The following is a 22,488-nucleotide window of genomic DNA, read 5'->3' on the forward strand; positions in this document are numbered from 1 at the left end:
TGGGTGAGGAAGGGGGGGTCCGACCCCTCTCCCCGCCCGTGTGCCCAATATCCCCTTCCTGCCCGCTATCCCCTCCAGCTCGGTGGCAAGTGTAGGACAGCCCCTGGGGGCAGGGCGCTACTTTTTCTTCTTGCTTGGACCAGACCCTTCTTCTTGCTTGGACCGGCCCTGGGGGCAGGGCGCTACATCTTCTTCTTGCTTAAAGATTGAGGCACGTATCCTATTATATATATAGCTAGATAACACTACTGGTAGTGTAAAAAATATTTTGTTACACAATTGTGATGCATTTTTTGGGTTCAAATTATTATTGCTCAAATATTTTTTATTCAAAACAATGCAATAGTAAATGAAGATATAGGAGTTTTTATTGATAATTTTGTTGGAGCAGTATCCAGAAGGAAGTCCCGCTGCACCAGATGGTTGGGTGAAGTAGAAAATTCTTTAGTCTTTAATCCAACATTAATGTTACAGATAAAACCTCACGCATATCGGAGCAAGGAATGGCTCCATCATCATAGCTGATTTTGTTATTGTACATAAAATAACATATTACGTGCTGACAGCACAGGGACAAGGCTGATAACACCAGAGTTAGCTTCAGATAAATGTGCAATGGCAGTTCCTATACCTCTATCTCAACTTGCTCACTTTAAGATAGTACAGCAGTTTGGAAGGCAAAAACAAATAGAAATCCACTTGCAGGGTCATCTGGATGTCTGTCTAGGCCTCTGATTATCAGTACAGGTTCATGTACAGAAGACCCACGTGCAGCACTGGTAAGCATGGGCTTTCTTCATCCATTTTAACTCTGTTTTCTTTCACAATCAGACGAGTGGACATCAGAGAAAAGGATTATGAACAGATTTTATGTAATGGATTAACAGATGTAAGCTTCTTACTGTCCTCTGCAGACCAAAATAACCACTTAGGTAGACCATGGGCTTATTATTTAAAGCAGAAATACTTGAATGACCAGAAAGAGATGTCCATTTGAATCTGTAAGGTACCCACTTCAAACCCATTTACAACACTAAAAGCCAGGTAAGTCTTTTCTGTTGAACATGATTTTCTATAGGAAGTTTTTTCTCTTGGTGAAAATATGTTTAATCCAGGTGATATATGACCAAAGTTTAGTTGTGAAGGTTTATAAAATGGTTTCTATCAACGAATAAATAAAAAGGAGAGGTTAGGCTTTGCTTCTTAACCACTAATATGCCTTGTATGGTATCTTTGTAACGTTTCATGAAAACACCTAATTCTCCAGTTAAAGTAGAGCTGTCCCTTTCTCACACATTGGGCTCTATTCACAAAGCTTCTCATAAATGACTTATTTATCACCTAATTGATATAAATAACCTTTCATCACATTTACAAGCACAATAATTACTCAAAGTAGGTTGTTCCTGATTAACTTCATTTCAATATTACCGTTCTTACCCGAATTATATTATATTTTTGCTTTTGGGAGCTTAAAAATGTAACATAGAAAAGGTGAAAACAGGTTAAAAAGCTTTGTGAATCATGCCCATAATGAGTAAAACCTAGATTTGTAACCCGGGAGATCTGTGTTTAGCTTAGAAGCAATTCTCACAAAAGCAATTCTCACAAAACACTTGACTGTTGCTAGATACATACAGACACTTGCTCATAAGAGCAGAGTGAGGCAACGCTCTTCACAGCAATTCAAATCTATTGACTTCTTCTCTGTGTCTTATGTGTTCACAAAGCATCAAGAGACAATGAAGAAAGCTTTGGTTAAGCTGACAATAACTTTGGAGGACTTTATCCACTTCCATGCTTTGATGGTTTGCACCTCGAATACCCAATCATATTGATGAAAATGAAAAAAGGTGGTTTCAGTAACCAGAACCACTTTAATAAATCTGGTGCACACAATAGTTATGGCCTACAAGGGTTGTATTTTGTGATATAGTGTTATAAACCCAAAAATACAATCTACTTTTCCTTTCATTTCCCCATAGCTACAAACATTGATACTGCTTTTTTGCACTATTGACCCCTGTAATCAGATGGAGGATAACAATGAAGGAATGCAAAATTCTGATTTTATAGCACTGCATAAGTAACGAATAAGATACTGTAAATACGATCAATGAAATATTTACAAACGTTACAATGCTTTTATCTCACACATAGATTTACAGCATATGAGATTTGCATAACTGACACTGTAATAGATATTTTCCAGATTATATCGTCTTGAGGGGCAAAGCTGCCATTTAGGGCCTTTACCACCATCAGCATTTTGCAATCTGATTCCAATCGCTTGCAGATTGCAAAGCCCAAGGTACCGAAAAGTAATGAAACCTGTGGCAAACGTCTCCATTAGTCACTGTCACTGTCCTGCTGCATTTTTTGTATAGGAAATTGCATTCCACAATTGAAAATATTGTCCCGCTCATTGCATTTGCAATAACATTTCTTAGTGGGAAAGGGCCCTTAGGTTCCATGTAAATCTTTGTTTTTATTGGTTTTCACTGTAATTTTCAGAAATGCTGCAACAACTGTAAAACAACTTGCTATACTTACTGTACTATGAAATACTGATACTGTACAGTGTCTGTTGCTTACTTTAGATATAGGCATTTACTGTGCGCCAATGAAATGATGCACTGTGTCCTAGCCTATGTTCACATCAAAGTACCTACAGTGATCCACTTCAATATAAATTACAACTGCTGTAACCGGGTTTTAGTCATGCATAAATTATGTCATATTTTTCTTTCTGCACTCATTATGGATTGAATCTAACTACATTTCTTTTTCCATTTTTCTAGTATGAAGAATTTGAAGTATTTTTTAATTGCTACACTCATCACCCTTATTGAGCATTGTAGAGCCCAGACATGTGTGGTAGACAATTTTAAAGTGAAGGAAGACTTTGATATAAAAAGGGTGAGTTGTCTTCGGTGGAACACACAAACAGTATATAGAGTAACTCCACCTACTCTACATACGACTGAGATAAGTTCTTGGTAGACTAACTAGTTAATCCTAAAAAATCCTAAAAAATTAAATGGGGAATTCTGTAGTGAGTGGAACATGGAGACGATCAGTTTATTTGCTTTGAAAATGTAAAATTGCCAGGCTGCCATGCTGATCTTTTGGCTTCAACAGCAAGTAAAATAAATCACAAACTTAGAGAAGGCATGCAGCTACCAGGGGTAACAGAGGGAAGGCCTATATAGAATGAGGTAGAAGGCCAAAAAAGTGACCAGAGAAAATAGTGGTATGTGATGTATAGACTTTATTTGCTATATGCCATGTTTATTTTTAAAGTGACAATCTATGGCAAAAAAGAGAGCAAGGTATTTGCAACAAATGTCTTTACTCTCCATTGTAGCCTATGGCATTCTCAAGTTTCAAAGCAGAGATTGCCATTTGGTGATCTATAAAGTATTGTTTGGCACTTTATAAATATTGTGACTGTGGATTTTAAGCACAGATTTCTGCTGAAATAGGCAATTAAAGGCAGGCTAGCAATTCTGTATCAATGTGGTGATCATTTGAGCTGATTACTACCTTTATAAATATGGAGATCTGGTAAGTGCCAATGGGCCACATGCAATTCACTTTTTCTACCAAGTTTTCTCCTAGGTGATATTTGCACACGTTTCAATAAAATGCCTTTTAAGCCACCAGCAACCAAGAGCAAACTATTAATTATGACAGTTCCTTTTCACTTACTTTTAGTGCTATTTCAGTTGCAGAGTGCTAAAAAGAATTTTAAAGCACAAAATGAAATTATCTCCTAGGAGAAAATGTAGGAGAAAAAGTGAATTGGATTGGGCCCATTATATACAGTATAAAGTATGATCCCAGATCAGGCAAATAGCAGTTTACTAAAACAAGTTAAGAATCCCCCACCTTCATTTTCTAGAAGTAGTCATATTTTAAGCAGAATTATTTGCTTTTGTAATCTAAGGATGGTCATGGGGAGGGGCCTCAAAAATTGCCAACCATACACATTTAAATTAAGTGTTAATCACAAAGGGCATGTGTGGTATTAGAACATTAGGAACTATAACTACTTCAGAAATTAAGATGAAGATTTCAGTTATGGTAGTTGCGTATTATACCATTTTAGTCTAAGGTGTGTGTGTGTGTGTGTGTGTGTGTGTGTGTGTGTGTGTGTGTGTTGGTGGTGGTGGTGGTGGTGGTGGGGAGGGGGGATCAGCAATCAGCCTATGATCTGCAGACAGTCTGAGTGACTTCTGACTGCAGTTCAAAGCAGCTTAACTACAGCATTCGTAACTACACCTGGGTCAGCACTGGCCATGCAGTTACTCGGTAGCGAAAAATGGTCAATGTCATGTTTGTGTCTCTGGCCATGTTCTGATGTGCCTTAAAGAACAAGCGACACCCATGCTAACCTAGAAATAAAACACACATATATAAGTAGATAAATACTACTTCTACTTACATAACAGATGTATTGTGCTATCCACGTAATGATTCCTGTGAATTTTACAAAGTAAAAGCAGAAAATCCTATTCTAGGCAGTGGCCATCTTGCCAAGCTAATGCTGACATCATATACCGCCTGACTCTTGTTCCCCCCCCCTCCTTTCTCTTGCTCATTGTGTATTCATTAGCTGCCCTCCTCCCAGAGTCTTTTTTTTTATTTACACATCCAATCACTGAGTCACCTCAGCCTTGCTTGTAAACACAAGTGATCAGCTAGGCAGGGAAATAAATGGAAGAGGAGGAATATATTATAGATAAAAAGAACTTCCAGCATTCAAAAGAACTCGCAGCATTCAACTCTTTGGCACTGTTTGGCACTAGGGCCAGTGCTCCTAAAATATGTGATAACTCCAAAATATAAGAGCAGGAAAAGTTTTGCAAGTTTTGAATGCAGGATTAGCATCTTTATCACTTAATACACTCAGGCGAGTTGCTGTTGAAATTTGATTTTAATGGTGACAATACCGCTTTAAAGGGATGGGTGCCTCTCCATTGCTCATACTGAGCACTTGCAAGTGCCCATCTAGTACGCAGGATCAATGAAAAGCAGTGAATGCACTGGCTGCAGCTGCCGATGTAAAAGAGACCTAAGATGGGTTAAAGCTATTGCTAAAATCCTGGTGTACGAGTGCCCATTAATGATACAATGTTGATCATAGAATATATGAAGAAAGTAATTTAAGCAAATGCATTATGAACAGATACTTAACCCATTAGCATCTTCAAAGGTATCATCTCGTTTGAGATCAGTGCACTACTTTTGACCTCAGCTGACAGAACACTTTGTGCTGTAAATTCTTGGAATGCTTTCACGTCTCTCTGCTAGCAGATAATATAGAAGCGGAAAGAAGACGTCCTTTATTATAGTCTCACACTGCTACCTAGGGACAAGTGGCCATAAATACACGTTACAGCAGTAGTAATTAGTAGCAAGGAAAAATAAGAAATAAAAAATGTGCTAAAATCAATTGGCCAATCCAAGTGGATTGATGGTATTTTCTGTTGCTCACTATATTAGTCTCCACAGAGAATGGTTTTGAAAACATATAAGGACAGGCAGAGCCTTAGGTGTTTCTGAGATAGGAACAAAGTTATAATAATAATCTTTAAAAAAATTCCAATTTATTTTGTTGTAATTTGGGAAAAAGTGTTAAGGTTTTTTGTGTCCTGTGTCCCCTTGTTTGAGGATATCTATCACTTTCTTGGGAAATATCTTCAAGAGTGATGAGGCAGCAAAGAAAAAAAATATATTTTTGAAGAGTGGTAAAGAAATAGTATCTCTGACTATATATTTTGATGAGAAGTTGCATACTGATATATAGCTGTACCAGAAAAAAAAATACTGATAGGGACTGGGAGCCCTATATGGTATAGTATGTCGAAATTGTTGTAAAATAAAATAAGATGGGTACTCACAAATCTGAGTTGCTAGTCCAGCAACCACGGTATAGCATGTGTGAAGAAACCCTCTCCAAGAAAGGATATATTGTATGCAGAGCTGTGTGCTATTGAGAACTACTCTAACTACCAGACCTCATCTAATGAAGACCACATGCAACTGGATAGGGAGGAGGCGCCCCTAGTGTGATATAAATCTTAATCAATAAAAGGTAAGAAAAGACAAGCTTATTTTAAGGTGGCATTAAAAATATATTTATCAAAAAGTATGAACGGCAATGCATTTCTCAGGCTATACCCACTTTATAAGGTTAATACTGTATCAAAATAGTCCTATAGTCTAGCTCAAGAGGGCCAGACTATAGCATCATGTTTGATACGGTATTGACCTGATGAATCATATACAGTATAACCTGACAAATGCGTTTTCATCCATATCTTTAATAAACGTTATTTTAGTGCCACCTTGTCTTTTCTTACCTTGTCTTTTTTTACCTTTTTATTGTTTTAATATTTTTATCACACCTTTCCATACTAATCAAAGCTAAAAATAAGATAATTTATTTTACAAATTTATTTTTTGCATTCCAAATGCTTTGAATAACTATGAATATATTTCACATCATTAGTACGGAGGAAAATGGTACGCTATTGGAAAGAAGGACCCCGAAGGGTTATTCCTGCAAGATAATATCTCTGCTGAGTACGTCGTAGATGAGGATGGCACAATGACTGCATCATCAAAAGGGAGAGTTAAATTATTTGGGTAAGTAACACTGGTTAAGTCTGCTTCTTATTGGAAGATAATCACTTGATGGAGCTATGAAAGTGGAGTAGTTCATGGAAAGATTTATGGCACTAGAATAAAATGGGAATTTAATACAAATACTATTTGTAAATTATACCTATTATTATTGGCCTTAGTAAAGGTATCGATAGTAAAAGGTTTAAAGCAGCAGGGTCAGCCATACTATTCCAGGAAAAAAAAAACTACTAATACTACTAGAACTACTTGTTCTACTTACAAAACAGATGTATTGTACTGTCCACATTTTGATTTCAGTGAATTTTGTATAGTAAATAAAGAGATTTCTGTTCTTGGCATTTGCCATTTTAGTTCCCTCTGACCGAAGCCATCGCTGATGTCATTTCCTCTCTTACTTTTTTTTTTTTTGCTTTAGCTAGATGCTTTGTAAATATGTGAGAACAGAAAGATCAGATTTCAGCTTCATGTCACACTGAATTGCCCTAAGCCAATCAGTGAGGACCAGAAATATGGGAGGGGTGATGACAAGCTTCCTTCTCGTCGACACTGGAACAAAAATTGAGCCAGGATGACTGTGATAAGGTTTATTATAGCAGAAGCATAATAAACACAGCAGTGGGTAAATGGAATTTGATTTTGTGACTGACAATCCCTCTTTAACCACTTTCCCACCACTACAGTAGATCTACGTCAGCTGTGGCACCCTCCCAGCCACAGCCACGTAGATATACTGACCTGCTTTCAGCCCTTTTGTGCAGGAACAGGTGCGCTTCAGAGCACACCCCCCGGCACTGTCGGCTGCCTTACTAATTGGCAAAAGGGAACATGTCCCTTGTAGCCAATCAGTGACCACCCCCCCCCCCCCCCCCGCAGATGAACGATCACCGCTGTAGCAAACAGCGTGATCCTTCATCTCCCTCTCCTCCGTGCACAGATGGCCATAAAAATGTAAATAAAGCTGCCTCTCTCACCTCACCTCGTTCCAGCGATGAGCCTGCAGCCTGAGCATCCGATCCCAGCTCTGAACTCAGCCGCCTATTGCCGGTAACCCGGGTCCCGGCTTGATGACGTCATCAAGCCGGGACCCGGGTTACCGGCAATACGCGGCTGAGTTCAGAGCTGGGATCGGATGCTCGGGCTGCAGGCTCATCGCTGGAATGAGGTAAGGTGAGAGAGGCAGCTTTATTTACATGTTTTTGGCATCTGTGCACGGAGGGGCTGCCTGATGGGGGAGGGGGGAGGGGACAGACACCTGGCATCCACACTGGAGGGGGGGGGTTGGGGGGCCAAAACAACTGGCAGGCATCAGGGTAACTGGGGGGATGACTTCTGACAATGGGGGATCATTTGGTTACCGGGGGGTAACCTAATACTGGGGCACATCTGGCTATAATTGGTGGGGGGGGGGGCAATTCTGCGGGCACATATGGCTATAATGGGGGAAATTTTATCCTGGGGACACATCTGCCTATAATGAGGGGTGCCAATCCTGGCGGCGTTACTGTCTCTCTGCACTGGGGGGTGGTAGATACAAGGGACACATCTGACTATACGGGGGGTGCTGATATTGGGGTCAAATCTGTCTAAACTGGGAAGGTTGGGCAGATACTTGGGGCACATCTGACTATATTAGGGGGGACATAAAACTGGTGGAATGGTTTTATCACTGTGGCACTTTTTATTTTTAAACTGGAATTGTTAAAAACTGAGAAATAATGCATTTTTATTTTTGTTCCCTTTTTTCAATTAAAATGCCTAGAAAACAAAATTGTTCTTGGGACTAAATACCCCCCATTGAAAGCCTGGTTTGTCTTGAAAAAAACGATATATAGATCATTTAGGTGTAGTGAGTAGGGATAAAGTTATTGCTGATTGAATAGTGACATAGCTAAAACGTCAAAACTGCTCTGGTCAATAAGGGGAAAACAAGGTCTGGATGCGAAGTGGTTAAAATTCTTCAAACATTGTCTCTAGACAGTATTCTAAACAAGCTAAAATACAAAGTGCATAAATGACAGAATAACAGATCTAAAGATAATGGATATCTTGGAAAACTTGGTTATGTTTGTTAGCACAGCAGAAGCTGTGGAAATGTCTTCTGAAAGGGCATTAAAACTTATCCCAAGACAACAGCTCTTTAGGTGTAGAAAAGGCTGTTTTTCAAAGAGAATTATTGCATCAACTCAGCTAAATTAAGCGAAGATAATAGCAGCTGTGAGTAAATGAGTAAAGCGGCATACACATGCTTGTTTAATCTTGGCCCGGATGGCTGGTGAAGACCTTGGGACCCAGAACCACTAGGAAAGCTCAATTAGCTGAATTATAGCAAATACCTTTTGTTTTAAGAAGGCAAAATTACACTTAGCAGAGTTTGCTTCAGGTTTTTTCTGAAAGTTAAGGCACAGATATTTTTATTTGTGGGTAAACAATGTTTATGTTAAAGCTAATCGGAACCGAAATAAAAAAAAAAGTAATATACTCACCTAAGGAGAGGGAGGCTCTGGGTCCCATAGAGCATTCCCTCTCCTCTCCTGGTCCCCGCTGTTGCGCTCGCTCCCCCGTAGCGGTATTTGACCGTATCGGTCAAATACCGCTGTTCCCCCAGCGAAGGGAGGCTTCGGAAATGCTTCAGGAGCCCGAGTGCTCCCGAAGACGGGCCGCTCTACATTGCGCATGCGCGAGCGCCCTCTATGTCGCACTCACGTGTGCGCTGTATGGATCTGCCTGTCTTCGGCTTTGTCTTCTGTGCTTACAGACCCCTGGCTCACATGACCCACATAACCCAGTATGCTAAAATATAGAATCTTAATTAGGTAGGTGTTCAGGTTCACCCATCCACCACATATGCTGTAAGCTCTTTATCGTACAAAGGCTAGTGTGCACAGTCTTATAAACCTGTACCAATCAAATAGTAGCAGATACTGGTTAAAATATTGCTTATATAGTTTTAATATCTAAAAAAACAAAACAAAACATGTCTTTAAAGTAATATGATCTAAATGGCAGAAGGCATCAAGATTGTATAGCTGAAATCTGAGTTTATCTAATGAGTCACAAAGTGTAAGGGTTGATAGACAGTGCTTTATTGCTTTCTCAGAAAGAGCAACTGTCATGTTAAACTATGTACCCACATCGCAATTTTTCTGGCGATTTTCCCGACGACCAATGATTTTTTGAGCAACAAGCGGTCGTTTACACAATGTCGCAACGTGGTTGTAGGCACACGATCATGCGAGAGTCGCTAAGCATCAAGTCGCTAAGCATATATCCGTCCAGATAGCCTGACCTGCTGCCGCTGCGACGGGCACGCTCCCGCCGCCTTCTGTTAGCCGTGAAATCAATGAATGGGAACATTGTTCCTATTCATTGATCTAAGTCCCCAGCAGAAAAACAGACAGCCTCTTATCAGAGGCCGCAGTCTTTCTGATTAAAAAAAAAGTTTACCGGCCTCTATATGCTTCCTGGAAGTTAGCAGGGCGGAAAAAAAAAATCTCACTGTGGCCATCTTGTGGCCTAATAGTAAAGCTACATCTACATACATTTTTTTAATAAAATAAACCCACATGATTACATTTAAAATTAACTGTTTACCTCCCACACAAAAAATTACCCAAATAAAATTTTTAATGAAAAAAAAATTACAATAAGAAAAAACAAAAACAAAAAACATAAATAGTTACCTAAGGGTCTGAACTTTTTTAATATGCATGAGAAGATGGTATATTGCTAAAATGTTTTAAATTATAAGCTTGTAAATAGTAATGGACGCAAAACTGAATGCACCTTTATTTTCAAATAAAATATTGGCGCCATACATTGTGATAGGGACATAATTTAAATAGTGTAATAATCGGGACAAATGGGCAAATAAAATACATAGGTTTTAATTATGGTAGCATGTATTATTTTAAAGCTATAATGGCAGAGAACTGAGAAATAATGCATTTTTTCCATTTTTTCTTAATATTCCCATTTAAAATGCATTAAGAAAAAAATAATTCTTAGCAAAATGTACCACCCAAAGAAAGCCTAATTGGGTGGGGGAAAAAACAAGATATAGATCATTTCAGTGTGATAAGTAGTGATAAAGTTATTGGCAAATGAATGGGAGGTGAAAGTTGCTCGGATGCATAAGGTGAAACAACACTGTAGGCTGAAGTGGTTAAGATTCCTGACGACTCCACGCAAAGTACTACAATCGATAGTCTTCCTGTTTGCATGCATTGCGTAACCTCACGTACGTCGCATGCAGGAAGAGGCGGTGCTTAACAACCGTCGTCAAGGGGACATCACTGGACCATCAGTTCAGTCCAGTGAAATAAAAAAAAAAAAAACAGGAAAAGTATCAAACAGTAGCAAATAAACAGTAGTCATAGGCTGGACTAGTTTTAAGCTCAAGCAGAAGTCTGGCTTTGGACTTTGATTGAAAGTTTATACTTCACCAGTCCAGACTAAGAAGCCTCTGATAACCCCTCCTCCCACCATCAGTTGGGTTAAACAGATAGGGCTTGAGTCTCTAGAGTGCTAACTGTTAGCACGCCCGTGGTAAGCAGTTAGCACGCAAGGTGCCGTCCGCGCATCTTTACGTGCAAAGTTTCGCACCCGCATGGTAACTACTGTTTGCGCGCAAAAATGTGGACTTTGTGCGCAAATGGGCACGCGATAACAGGCAAAAGTCCATGTTATCCCGCACATATGGTAGTTACCGTGGTGGCGCAAAACTTTGCGCACGTAAAGATGCGCACACGGCACCTCACGTGCTAACAGTTAGCACTCTTTAGAGAATCAAGCCCATAGTCTGCTATCTGTGGAGATTGTAGAAAGGATGAACACCGCTCACCACCCCACCAGATTAGCCAGGAGCAGGACCATGGGCAGCCAGGCCCCACAGACACTGCAGAAAAAAGTAAAGATCTGCTTCACTGGCATAAAAAGTCCGATCTTTATTGAAAACAAATCAGCTGGACATAGCTCACGCGTATCGGAGCCTCACAATCGCTCATAGCTAAAATAGTTCACACAGTAGGCACAATTTATACATTTGTTACTCCACCTACAATGGGCGGGTTTAGGCAGACAATTTGCAATTACAAGTACACAACTTTTTCTTAAATGTGTCCAGCGTTTCCAAATCCAAGATGTTTCTCGTTTCAAAATGTTCCTTGACTATCCCCGCCTCTGATAGACCGCTTAACCCTTTCCACCCCTTGAAATTTAAAAGAGGACAAATCCCCATCATGACATGTAGCAAAGTGTCGAGAAACCTTTGATCCCCCAAAGCTATCCCTAGTGGTTCCCCTGTAGTGCTCTGATTTTTCCCTTAGGGGGCGAGTTGTACAACCCACATACTGTACTGAGCATTTCTGTCAATGGATGGTGTAGATTACATTGGTAGTAGCACAATTGATAAAGCCTGAGATAGAAAAAGATTGTTGTTTAGAGCAGGAAAACACCTCGCGACCTGGTTGAAGATAAGTGCAATACTGGCAGGTGGAATAACCACACTGGTAGGTACTGGTTGTAGATAGCCATGTTCTATTGTTCGAAAATGAAACTGAATTGAATAGACTAGGAGGTAATATTGAGCCAATAGTTTGGCTCCCACTTGAAGAAAAAGAACACCCATTTTTCAGAATCGTATTAAGTTTCTGGTCCATATATAGAATCAGTGGCGGACACAGGCAGCAGTGGGCCCCTGTGCAAAATATCAATTGTGGGCCCCCCTGTGCCGCGCCCAAAAATGGGTGCAGCTATAACCTGCGGCGCGCGAAGCGCGCCGCGGCAAAAAATGGGCGTGGATAGAACCTGCGGCGCGTAGCGCCGCGGCAAAAAATGGGCGTGGCAATGACCGGATAAGGGCGGAGCTAACTGTAATTTAAAGTGATCCCGGGGTGAGAGTGATATGGAGGCTGCCATATTTATTTCCTTTTAAACAATACTAGTTGCCTGGCGGCCCTGCTGATCTATTTGGCTGCAGTAATAAACTGAATTACACCAGCAACAAGCATGCAGCTTAATCTTCTCAGTTCTGACAATATTGTCAGAAACCCCTGACCTGCTGCATGCTTGTTCAGGGTCTATGGTTGAAAGAATAAGAGGCAGAGGACCAGAACGGCAACCAGGCAACTGGTATTGCTTAAAAGGAGAGAAATATGGCAGCCTCAATATTATTCTCACCTCAGGTTCCCTTGAAAAGTGCAACGCAAAGACAGTGGGCCCAAGTTTTGGTGACCCTTTCCCCAGAAAATTCACATAATTGTGCAGGTTTTCTCAAGAAAATACACATAATGTGAGCAGATTTGCCCAGAAAATACATTCAATCATGTCGGCAGATTTGCCCAGAAAATACGTGCAATGATGTCGGCAGATATGCCCAGAAAATACGTGCAATGATGTCGGCAGATATGCCCAGAAAATACGTGCAATGATGTCGGCAGATATGCCCAGAAAATACGTGCAATCATGTCGGCAGATATGCCCAGAAAATACGTGCAATCATGTCGGCAGATATGCCCAGAAAATACGTGCAATCATGTCGGCAGATATGCCCAGAAACTACGTGCAATCATGTCGGCAGATATGCCCAGAAAATACGTGCAATCATGTCGGCAGATATGCCCAGAAAATACGTGCAATCATGTCGGCAGATATGCCCAGAAAATACGTGCAATCATGTCGGCAGATATGCCCAGAAAATACGTGCAATCATGTCGGCAGATATGCCCAGAAAATACGTGCAATCATGTCGGCAGATATGCCCAGAAAATACGTGCAATCATGTCGGCAGATATGCCCAGAAAATACGTGCAATCATGTCGGCAGATATGCCCAGAAAATACCTGCAATCATGTCGGCAGATATGCCCAGAAAATACCTGCAATCATGTCGGCAGATATGCCCAGAAAATACGTGCAATCATGTCGGCAGATTTGCCCAGAAAACACATGCAATCATGTAGCAAATTTGCCCAGAACATACATGCAATCATGTAGCAGACCTGCCCAGAACATACACGCAATCATGTGGCAGACCTGCCCAGAACATACACGCAATCATGTGGCAGACCTGCCCAGAACATACACCTGCTAAAATAAATAATAAAAAAAAAACATTTACTCACCTGCAGCAGCAGACCTCCTGTCCCAGCCTCCATCCGGCGCGCAGCTCCCATGGGTGGTTGGGTGGATAGGTAGCCTGGTGGGTAGGTAGGCAGCCGGGTGGGTAGGTAGGTAGCCCTTAGCCGGGTGGGTAAGTAGCCTGGTGGGTGGCTGGGTAGCCGGGTGGGTAGCCTGGTGGGTGGCTGGGTAGGCGGGTGGGTAGGTAGCCTGGTGGGTGGGTAGGTGGGTGGTTAGGTAGCTGGGTGGGTGGGTAGGTAGCCTGGTGGGTTGGTAGGTAGCCGGGTGGGTAGGTAGGTAGGTAGCCTGGTGGGTAGGTAGGTAGCCGGGTGGGTGTGTAGGTAGCCGGGTGGGTGGTTAGGTAGCCGGGTGGGTAGGTAGCCGGGTGGGTGGGTAGGTAGCCGGGTGGGTAGGTAGGTATCCGGGTGGGTAGGTAGCCGGGTGGGTGGGTAGGTAGCCGGGTGGGTAGGTAGCCAGGTAGATAGCCGGCAGGGTGGTTAGGTAGCCGGGTGGGTAGGTAGCCAGGTAGATAGCCGGCAGGGTGGTTAGGTAGCCGGGTGGGTAGCTAGGTAGCCGGGTGGGTAGGTAGCCGGGTGGGTAGGTAGCCAGGTAGATAGCCGGCAGGGTGGTTAGGTAGCCGGGTGGGTAGGTAGCCGGGTGGGTGGGTAGGTAGCCGGGTGGGTAGGTAGGTATCCGGGTGGGTAGGTAGCCGGGTGGGTGGGTAGGTAGCCGGGTGGGTAGGTAGCCAGCAGGGTGGGTAGGTAGCCGGGTGGGTAGGTAGCCAGGTAGATAGCCGGCAGGGTGGTTAGGTAGCCGGGTGGGTAGCTAGGTAGCCGGGTGGGTAGGTAGCCAGGTAGATAGCCGGCAGGGTGGTTAGGTAGCCGGGTGGGTAGCTAGGTAGCCGGGTGGGTAGGTAGCCGGCAGGGTGGTTAGGTAGCCGGGTGGGTAGCTAGGTTGCCGGGTGGGTAGGTAGCCGGGTGGGTAGGTAGCCAGGTAGATAGCCGGCAGGGTGGTTAGGTAGCCGGGTGGGTAGCTAGGTAGCCAGGTGGGTAGGTAGCCAGGTAGATAGCCGGCAGGGTGGTCAGGTAGCCGGGTGGGTAGCTAGGTAGCCGGGTGGGTAGGTAGCCAGGTAGGTAGCCGGCAGGGTGGTTAGGTAGCCGGGTGGGTAGCTAGGTAGCCGGGTGGGTAGGTAGCCGGGTGGGTAGGTAGCCAGGTAGATAGCCGGCAGGGTGGTTAGGTAGCCGGGTGGGTAGGTAGCCAGGTAGATAGCCGGCAGGGTGGTTAGGTAGCCGGGTGGGTGGGTAGGTAGCCTGGTTAGGTAGCCGGGTAGGTAGCCGGGTGGATGGTTAGGTAGCGGGGTAGGTAGCCGGGTGGGTGGGTAAGGTAGCCGGGTGGGTAGCTATCCGGGTGGGGGGCCCGACTCCTATCCTCCCTCACTCACCTCGGGGCCCCCCTCCCGGTATGCGCTGCAGCCGGCGGGAGAGCAGAAAATACAGGAAGTCTCCGGCCGGGGCTGCAGCAGACGCTAGAGGCAGCTGCTGCTTAGTTTCCGATATGTCTCCAAAGTTGGAGACCAAGCGGCAGCTGCCGCCCCGGCCGGAGATTTCTTGTATTTTCCGCTCTCCCGCCGCATGAGGGGGGGGGGGGCGAGGTGAGGGGGGAGGACAGGAGTTGGGCCCCCCAGGTAAAAAAAAAAAAAAAAAAAAAAAAAAAAAAACCTGCAATACTTAATGGGCCCCTGAAGCAGCAGAACTTCAGGGGCCCTCGTGCGGCGGCACGGCCTGCACGGCCGTATGTCCGCCACTGGATAGAATCGGCAAACACTTGTGGATCGCTGAGGTGACCTGATCACATTCAAGACTGTAAGTAGTTACAAAAGTAACTTTTTTTTATTATCCCTGTCCCAGGCCTTCCCTGGAAGGTCCAATAGGAGATCAGATCTGTCCCTGCGTTGGATTAGGTCACGCGCACTGCGCAACTGCCATTTTTTATAGCCCCTCTCTCGCAGCCTTGCTTCCACAGACTGTAATTCATTATTAAAAATAGTGGGGCTAGAGCAGTTGCGCTTGGCGGGTACATCTCCCTCACAGGAACAGCTTTTATGGTGTGACCTGGATGACAGCTGGAGGCAATGAGCACAGAGTTACCTGCACAGGGCTTTCTGAACGTACATGTCTCAATGACACCAGTGTGCCGTGTCCAGTGACCCTGTGAGAGTTACATCTAGATAGTCTATCTTTTGTGTTTCGCCACTTGCTGTAAAAGTTAAATTCAAGTCACTACAATTAGCAAATAGAACAAAACCTCCAATATCCTCCGGAGATCCTCTCCATATCATAAGCACGTCATCAATATATCTCCCTTACCAATAGATACGGGAGAAATAAAGATTAACGTCTCCAAGGATGTGGAGCTCCTCCCACCATCCCATATTTGCAAGGGATGGGGAGAACTTGGCTCTCATCGAAGCTCCATATCCTTGGAGAAAAAACCTGCCATTGAACATAAAATAGTTATGCTTTAATAGAAACTCTACTGCCATAAGAAGAAAAGATCTCAACGGAGGAGGATAGAATGAATAACAGCCCAGATGATAAGACAGGGCCTCCAACGCCTTATGTGGTATGGATGAATAGAGCAAGGCCACATCAAGTGTTACCCAACTGGAATCCCCTGTCCATTTTATTTGTTGGAGACTAGCTAGAAGATGTTTTGTATCTCATAGATAGCCGGGCAATCTTTGACACCAGTGGCTGTAAATGGGTATCCACCCACTCACCAAGACGCTCCCCCAAGGATCCAGTGCCAGCCACTATAGGGCGGCCCTTGGGCGGAGTGTCAGGCTTGTGGATTTTTGGAAGGTGATGAAATATCGGTACGATTGGTACTTTTACCATTAGGAAATCCTTCATCTTTTTGGTAAGCACTTCCAAATGTACACCATCTTCTAGGAGGTAATCTAATTTCTCAGAAAAAGACACCGTAGGGTCTGACGGTAGGGGATGATAGGTATTTGTGACCTGCAGCTGTCAGAGCTTCTCGCTCATAATCCACCGTATTCAAAACTACCACCGAACCCCCCTTATCCACGTTGCGAACCACTATGGAAGCATTGTTTTTCAGAGACTCCAAGGCCTCCCTCTCCCTTGCTGTAAGGTCAGAGGGAGCCTTGCGTATCTTTTGTATAATTAACAGTTCCTTTTCAACTAGATCCTGAAACAAGTCAACAGGCTTCGTCCTCACTTGTAAGGGATAAAAATCGGGATTCCCTATTTGCACTGATTTGGTGTCCCTCACTGTAATACCCTCATGTGATGCAAGAGACAACTGGTGTAATAAATGGACCGAATTACTCATCCTGTAAAGGAAGTACAGGTCATGTGTCATAACCAGATCCACCACCAGGGGGCTCCTTTGCGACATCCTCCTGATCCTCCGCAACCAAAAAATGCTTTTTAATTATTAAATTTCTAACAAAATTGTTTACGTCTAATAGTGTTTTAAAGACATCGAAACGGGAGGATGGTGCGAAGGAGAGACCCCTTGATAACAACGAAATCTGGTCCCCTGTGAATACAACAACTCACTGTGAACTATTTTAGCTATGACTAAGGAGCGATTGTCAGGCTCCGATACGTGTGAGCTATGTCCAGCTGATTTGTTTTCAACAAAGATCGGACTTTTTATGCCAGTGAAGTGGATCTTTCCTTTTTTCTGCAGTATCTGTGGAGATAACCTAGATATAAGGGCAGCCTGGCAGGTTCGCCCCTAGTCGTGGCCACAGCTCAGTGAGACTAAAAATTGATTAAGGAATAGGTAAGAAAAGGAATAATAGAGTTAGTGGGAGTAGGTGTAAGTGGATACAGAGCAGAGTGTGGAAAAAAGGGTGAGCTGTTGAGAATGGTACTCAAATATCATAATTGCAAAATTGAGCTCATTTTCAGGTCTGTAAGTTCTAGTTGTATTCAAGGAAGCTAGTCTTATATACATTTCATGTGGGTGTTGGTTAGAGATTTTGCTTGAACATTTAATGTGTTCTACATTTGTCTTCAGAAAATATATTTGACTTCTTCCAGTTCTTAGCGATTGTATTATCAGAAAAACCCACAGAGGGCAGTCTTTGCCCCATATAAAGTAAAGTAATAAATCTAGCATTATAAAGGACTATACCTAGAGGATGATGCTTTAATATAAATGTGGCTTATTTTAATTGACAAATGCAAGTATGTTTAAGTAATTATGAGCATAAAATACTTTTACAGATTCTGGCTCATTTGCGCTGAAATGGCTGCTCAATACTCAGTACCAGATCCAACCGCACCAGCTAAGATGTACATGACTTATCAGGGGTTGGCCAGCTACTTATCAAGTGGAGGTAAGAGGAATCACCTTAAACTGAATTGCTAAAATAGTGTACGTATATGTACTAATGTATGCAAGACATGGGGCTGAACAGTCAGGAACTCTACTTCAACTGTCACCCTAGCAAAGACTTGTAGATGTCTCTGCTAAAAGACTCTGCTACAAAACAGCTCATGCATCGTCCCCTTTTGACTTGACAAAAATAGCAAGACTGCTTCTGAATACCCTTATAGAGAGTCCTTCTGAATAACCTTATAGAGAGTCCAGCAAAATGTTTCATGTTTGTTACACATAATATGTATGGTATTTTTTTTTTATCCTTTAAATTATTAAGTGTATATCTTATACACTATATGTTAGCAAGAAGCAAATATAGTGATTTTTTTTTTTAATATACCATAGCTAGGATCAGTTTTTAATCACTTTATACAATTTAAGAGACATCTCTTATAATTTAATAGGAACAACTGTGGAAAAGTAAGTGTCAGCACTGAGCAATACTTCTATACTGGTCTGTGTACATTTTTACAGATGAGTTCCATTATCTGTGGAGAATGTGAAAATGATTTATGTTTCTGCAGGAGACAACTACTGGGTCATTGACACAGACTACGACAACTATGCAGTCACTTATGCCTGCCGTACTCTAAATGAAGATGGAACATGCAATGATGGCTACTCCATTATATTCTCACGTAATCCACGTGGATTTTCTCCAGCTATTACAAGAATTATTCGCCAAAAACAGGAAGAAATCTGCTTGGCTGGACAATTTCAGCCTGTGCTTCAATCAGGTATGTCTATTCAGTGAAACTCTACAAAATTGGTGTCTGCTATTGTCTGGTGCCTGGGGCCCATCATCCTAAAGTCGTGTGTATATTGCTATAGTTATTTCACTAATATTTTTGTAACCTGCTATACCCTATACATTTCTCAGCCCCATAACTTTGTTTAAAGTAGGCTTGCCACCTAAGATATATTGCATTTGAGTAGAGCATGTACTCTAATTTTGCTTAGTTAAATAAACCTTCCCAGGGTGCTCTCTGCATGTAATGTATTTGTTCTCCCTGTGTTTGGTTGGGCTTTTTCTGACCCAATATCATTTCTTGAAGGCTTCAAATCAGTGGCTTTCCCCATACAATAAATGTTGAGGTTAAACCCTTTCTGTGCTCTCTGCAAAGCCAAGTTAAAACTTCAGAGTTTTCTTTTCCATAAATTGTAATGAAAAAAATGTTTTCCATTAAGGTTATCGTTCTGTGGTGAATACTTTAGAGCAGAGAGGAAGTTCTTAGTTTAGTTTCACTTTTAAGTACTTCTTTACCAACCTTTTAAGATCTGTAAAAAAAAAACCCCAAAAAAAAAAAAAACACCACAGCACAACTCACCTACTCCTGAAACCCTTTGCTGTCTTTTCCGGCCTGTCAGCTCTCCCATTCTGTTGCTATGTCCGCTCATATCTGCCGGCATCTTCAATGTTGTGGCGCAGACCTGTCACACCACAGTGGTGACGATGCCGGCAGATATGAGAGGACACAGAGGCACAGGGTGGAAAAGACGGTGAAGGGATCCAGGAGTAGACGAGTTGTGCGATGGTGCTTTTTTTTAAAACAGGTCTTAAAAAGTCAGCAGTATAAGGGGGGGTGTGATCAGGGAGGATAACTGCCATTTCCTCTCCGCCCATATCCAACATTCTAGTCCAGTGATGTGCAAACTTGGCTCTCCAGCTGTTAAGAAACTACAAGTCCCACAATGCATTTGGCTTTATGAATCATGACTGTGGCTGTAAGACTCCTGAAATGCATTGTGGGACTTGTAGTTCCTTAACAGCTGGAGAGCCAAGTTTGTAGATCGCTGTTCTAGTCAGTCGAAGATTTTGGCTGACCTTGGGGGCACTGTATTGAGAAAATGGTGCAGTGACATATGTCACAATACCATTCACACAACGGCACCTAGTATAATCAAACCCCCTCTGAGTTCAGGGATACTTTAAAGTACAAAGGGCCAAATCTAATTAACTTTTTCTCCTAGTTTTCATCTTCTGTTTAAAGAGACACTGAAGCGAAAAAAAATGATGAATAATGTTTGTATGTGTAGTACAGTTAAGGAATAAAACATTAGCAGCAGAGATATGAGTCTAATATTGTTTTCAGGACAGGAAGAGTTAAGAAACTCCAGTTATTATCTATGCAAAAAAGCCATTGAGCTCCACGACTTTCAAAGTCACAGAGAGCTCTGTCTTCTGAAGCATATTATCTCAACTGTCAGTCACTGTATTTTCTTTTTCTCCCCAGAGGACAGGTCATTCAATAGTTCAAGACTGCTCTGTAAAAACATTTAGAATGCTGAGTAGTGTGTAAACTGCAAATATTAGAGAATGATGCAATGTTATAAAAAAAAACCTATATAACTGAAAATACAAATATGAGAATATTTTCTTTGCTACTAATCTTCTAGTAATTATCCATACTACACAACCAATTCATTATATCGTAATTTTTTTTACGCTTCAGTGTCTCTTTAAAATCACTTTTCAGCACTCTACAATTGAAAAAGTACCAAACATTAGGTGAAGAAATACTGTGATGATTATTCTGAGTATTTTTTTTCTTGCTTGCTGGTGGCTTAAAGGGCATTTTATTGATAAGGTGTGAAAATACCACCTAGCAGAAAACCTAGGAGGAAAAAGTGAATTGGATCAGGTCGAGAATGTTTTAAGAATTGGATCCACGGTGACCACAAATAATGCAGAGTAATTATATGAGTTGTTTTCAGGGATCAACAGCTTGACACATTTATTTTAAACTATTCACCTACTTCAAGCAGGGAAAAAGCCATTATCTAGAAGTAAAAGGCTTGGTTCCCCTGTAAACAAAACATACGTGTTTGGTGATGTTTTTGTGGAGCGTAGTAATGGACATGCAAACAGATAGCTTTTGCTTCCACTTGCTATTTTAATGGCTCCATTTGCTGCGTTGCAGTACACACAATGCAAAGTCCCGACCTGCTGCATTTTCCAAAGAAGGCATACACCACGGACAGAAACAATGCAAGCTTAGGAGAATGGACAGTGTCCGTACCCACTAGGTTCTTTACAATGTCCATTCTTTTGTCTTCTTCAACTCTGTCTGCCTTTTTTGTCACCTTAATCTGTCACCTTCTGCGGTCATCTGTGGTGGTCGCTGCCGCTACTGCTTGGGTCCCACCACCACTTGAGTCGTCTTTGCCACAATACAAATAAGTGCCACAATACAAATAGGAACCCTAGCAAAAGCCTGCCGGGGCACCATATTGGACATGAAACAGACCAATGGGAGTTGCTCTACTGGGGATCTATCCAGATCCGTTTCAAGTGGGAACCAAGCCTTATTCTGATGCTCTGAAATTACGGGAACACTGCCAAGCAAGCTAGGAGTGTGTAACGGTATCCTAGGCTGATATTGGCTATCATAACCTTAAGCATCGAAGAGGGTTCCTAAGACAGTTGTACGTAAATACCCTAAAAACCAAGGACATCTGAGGTTGATGGGCAACAGACTTCTTCTTGCCCAGAGATGAGCTCGTTCATTGTGAGATTTAAATGCAGTGTGTATCCCAACCACTTGACAGTAGGTAGGTTACAATGCCATTCCGTGTGTTGTTGCAACCTCTTATGAGTTTACCCACATACTGTATGTACATTAAACAGTACTTGTTTACTATATAGGTATTCTGTCCAATATATTACAATTTCTAATGATGTGATATACAATATCACTATGTGATGTCACCTTTTCATGTGTATCTGTGCTCCCCTTTTTGATCTAAACGTATACACAATGTCTCTCTCTCTCTTTTCAGGAGCCTGCTAGAATACAATGTTGCCAAGAGAATTGTCACATCTTGGTCATGAAAGAAACTGGCACATCTTGACATGAAGACTTGAGAAATGCACAACTTAAGGATTTCTTCTTCCAGAGTGCAATTACGTGATTAAAACTAGATATAAATAATGTTTAACTTTATATCATGAAAGTCAATCTATGTTCTAAAACGTGAACCATTGTCCACAATAGGCAAAAATCCAAAACATTGTATTGCTGTGACATCTTCATATACATATACTTCTGGACTATCTGCAATATTCAATTAAAACCTAATTTATTATTATTTCTATTTTTATTTTACACGATGCCAATAAGCCAAGTGATGACTCAATTGCATGTTCACAAGTAATGATAATTATATTTCAGTCATGTGATATTACAATATGAATATAGCTGCACAGTTGGACAGCACCTGCTCCCTATACTTGCTAGATGTCCCAAATGAAATTATAGTGAAGGAAAAGAGACAAGGTGGGAACTAAAGGTCTGCATGA

At 42.1% G+C, this 22,488-nt stretch overlaps 1 protein-coding gene across 1 annotated transcript; it reads left to right on the forward strand.

Annotated features, from left to right (window-relative positions):
• Positions 1-936: 936 nt before the first annotated feature.
• On the forward strand, positions 937-22,277 carry LOC137506140 (purpurin-like). The gene is made up of 6 exons (XM_068233577.1): positions 937-1,044; positions 2,802-2,919; positions 6,518-6,654; positions 18,032-18,144; positions 18,713-18,925; positions 21,969-22,277. The coding sequence occupies exons 2-6, from the start codon at positions 2,803-2,805 to the stop codon at positions 21,977-21,979; spliced, it is 591 nt and encodes a 196-aa protein (XP_068089678.1). The 5' UTR covers positions 937-1,044; position 2,802; the 3' UTR covers positions 21,980-22,277.
• The last annotated feature ends 211 nt before the right edge of the window (positions 22,278-22,488 follow it).

The sequence above is a fragment of the Hyperolius riggenbachi genome, chromosome 1 (assembly GCF_040937935.1).
Source record: "Hyperolius riggenbachi isolate aHypRig1 chromosome 1, aHypRig1.pri, whole genome shotgun sequence".
In the NCBI taxonomy this organism is placed as follows: domain Eukaryota; kingdom Metazoa; phylum Chordata; class Amphibia; order Anura; family Hyperoliidae; genus Hyperolius; species Hyperolius riggenbachi.

Coding starts and splice junctions, on each gene's coding strand:
- LOC137506140 (XM_068233577.1), top strand. CDS start 2,803: ATGAAGAATTTGAAGTATTTTTTAATTGCTACACTCATCACCCTTATT. Junction 2,920..6,517: donor AAGACTTTGATATAAAAAGG/GTGAGTTGTCTT, acceptor TCACATCATTAG/TACGGAGGAAAATGGTACGC. Junction 6,655..18,031: donor GGGAGAGTTAAATTATTTGG/GTAAGTAACACT, acceptor ATACTTTTACAG/ATTCTGGCTCATTTGCGCTG.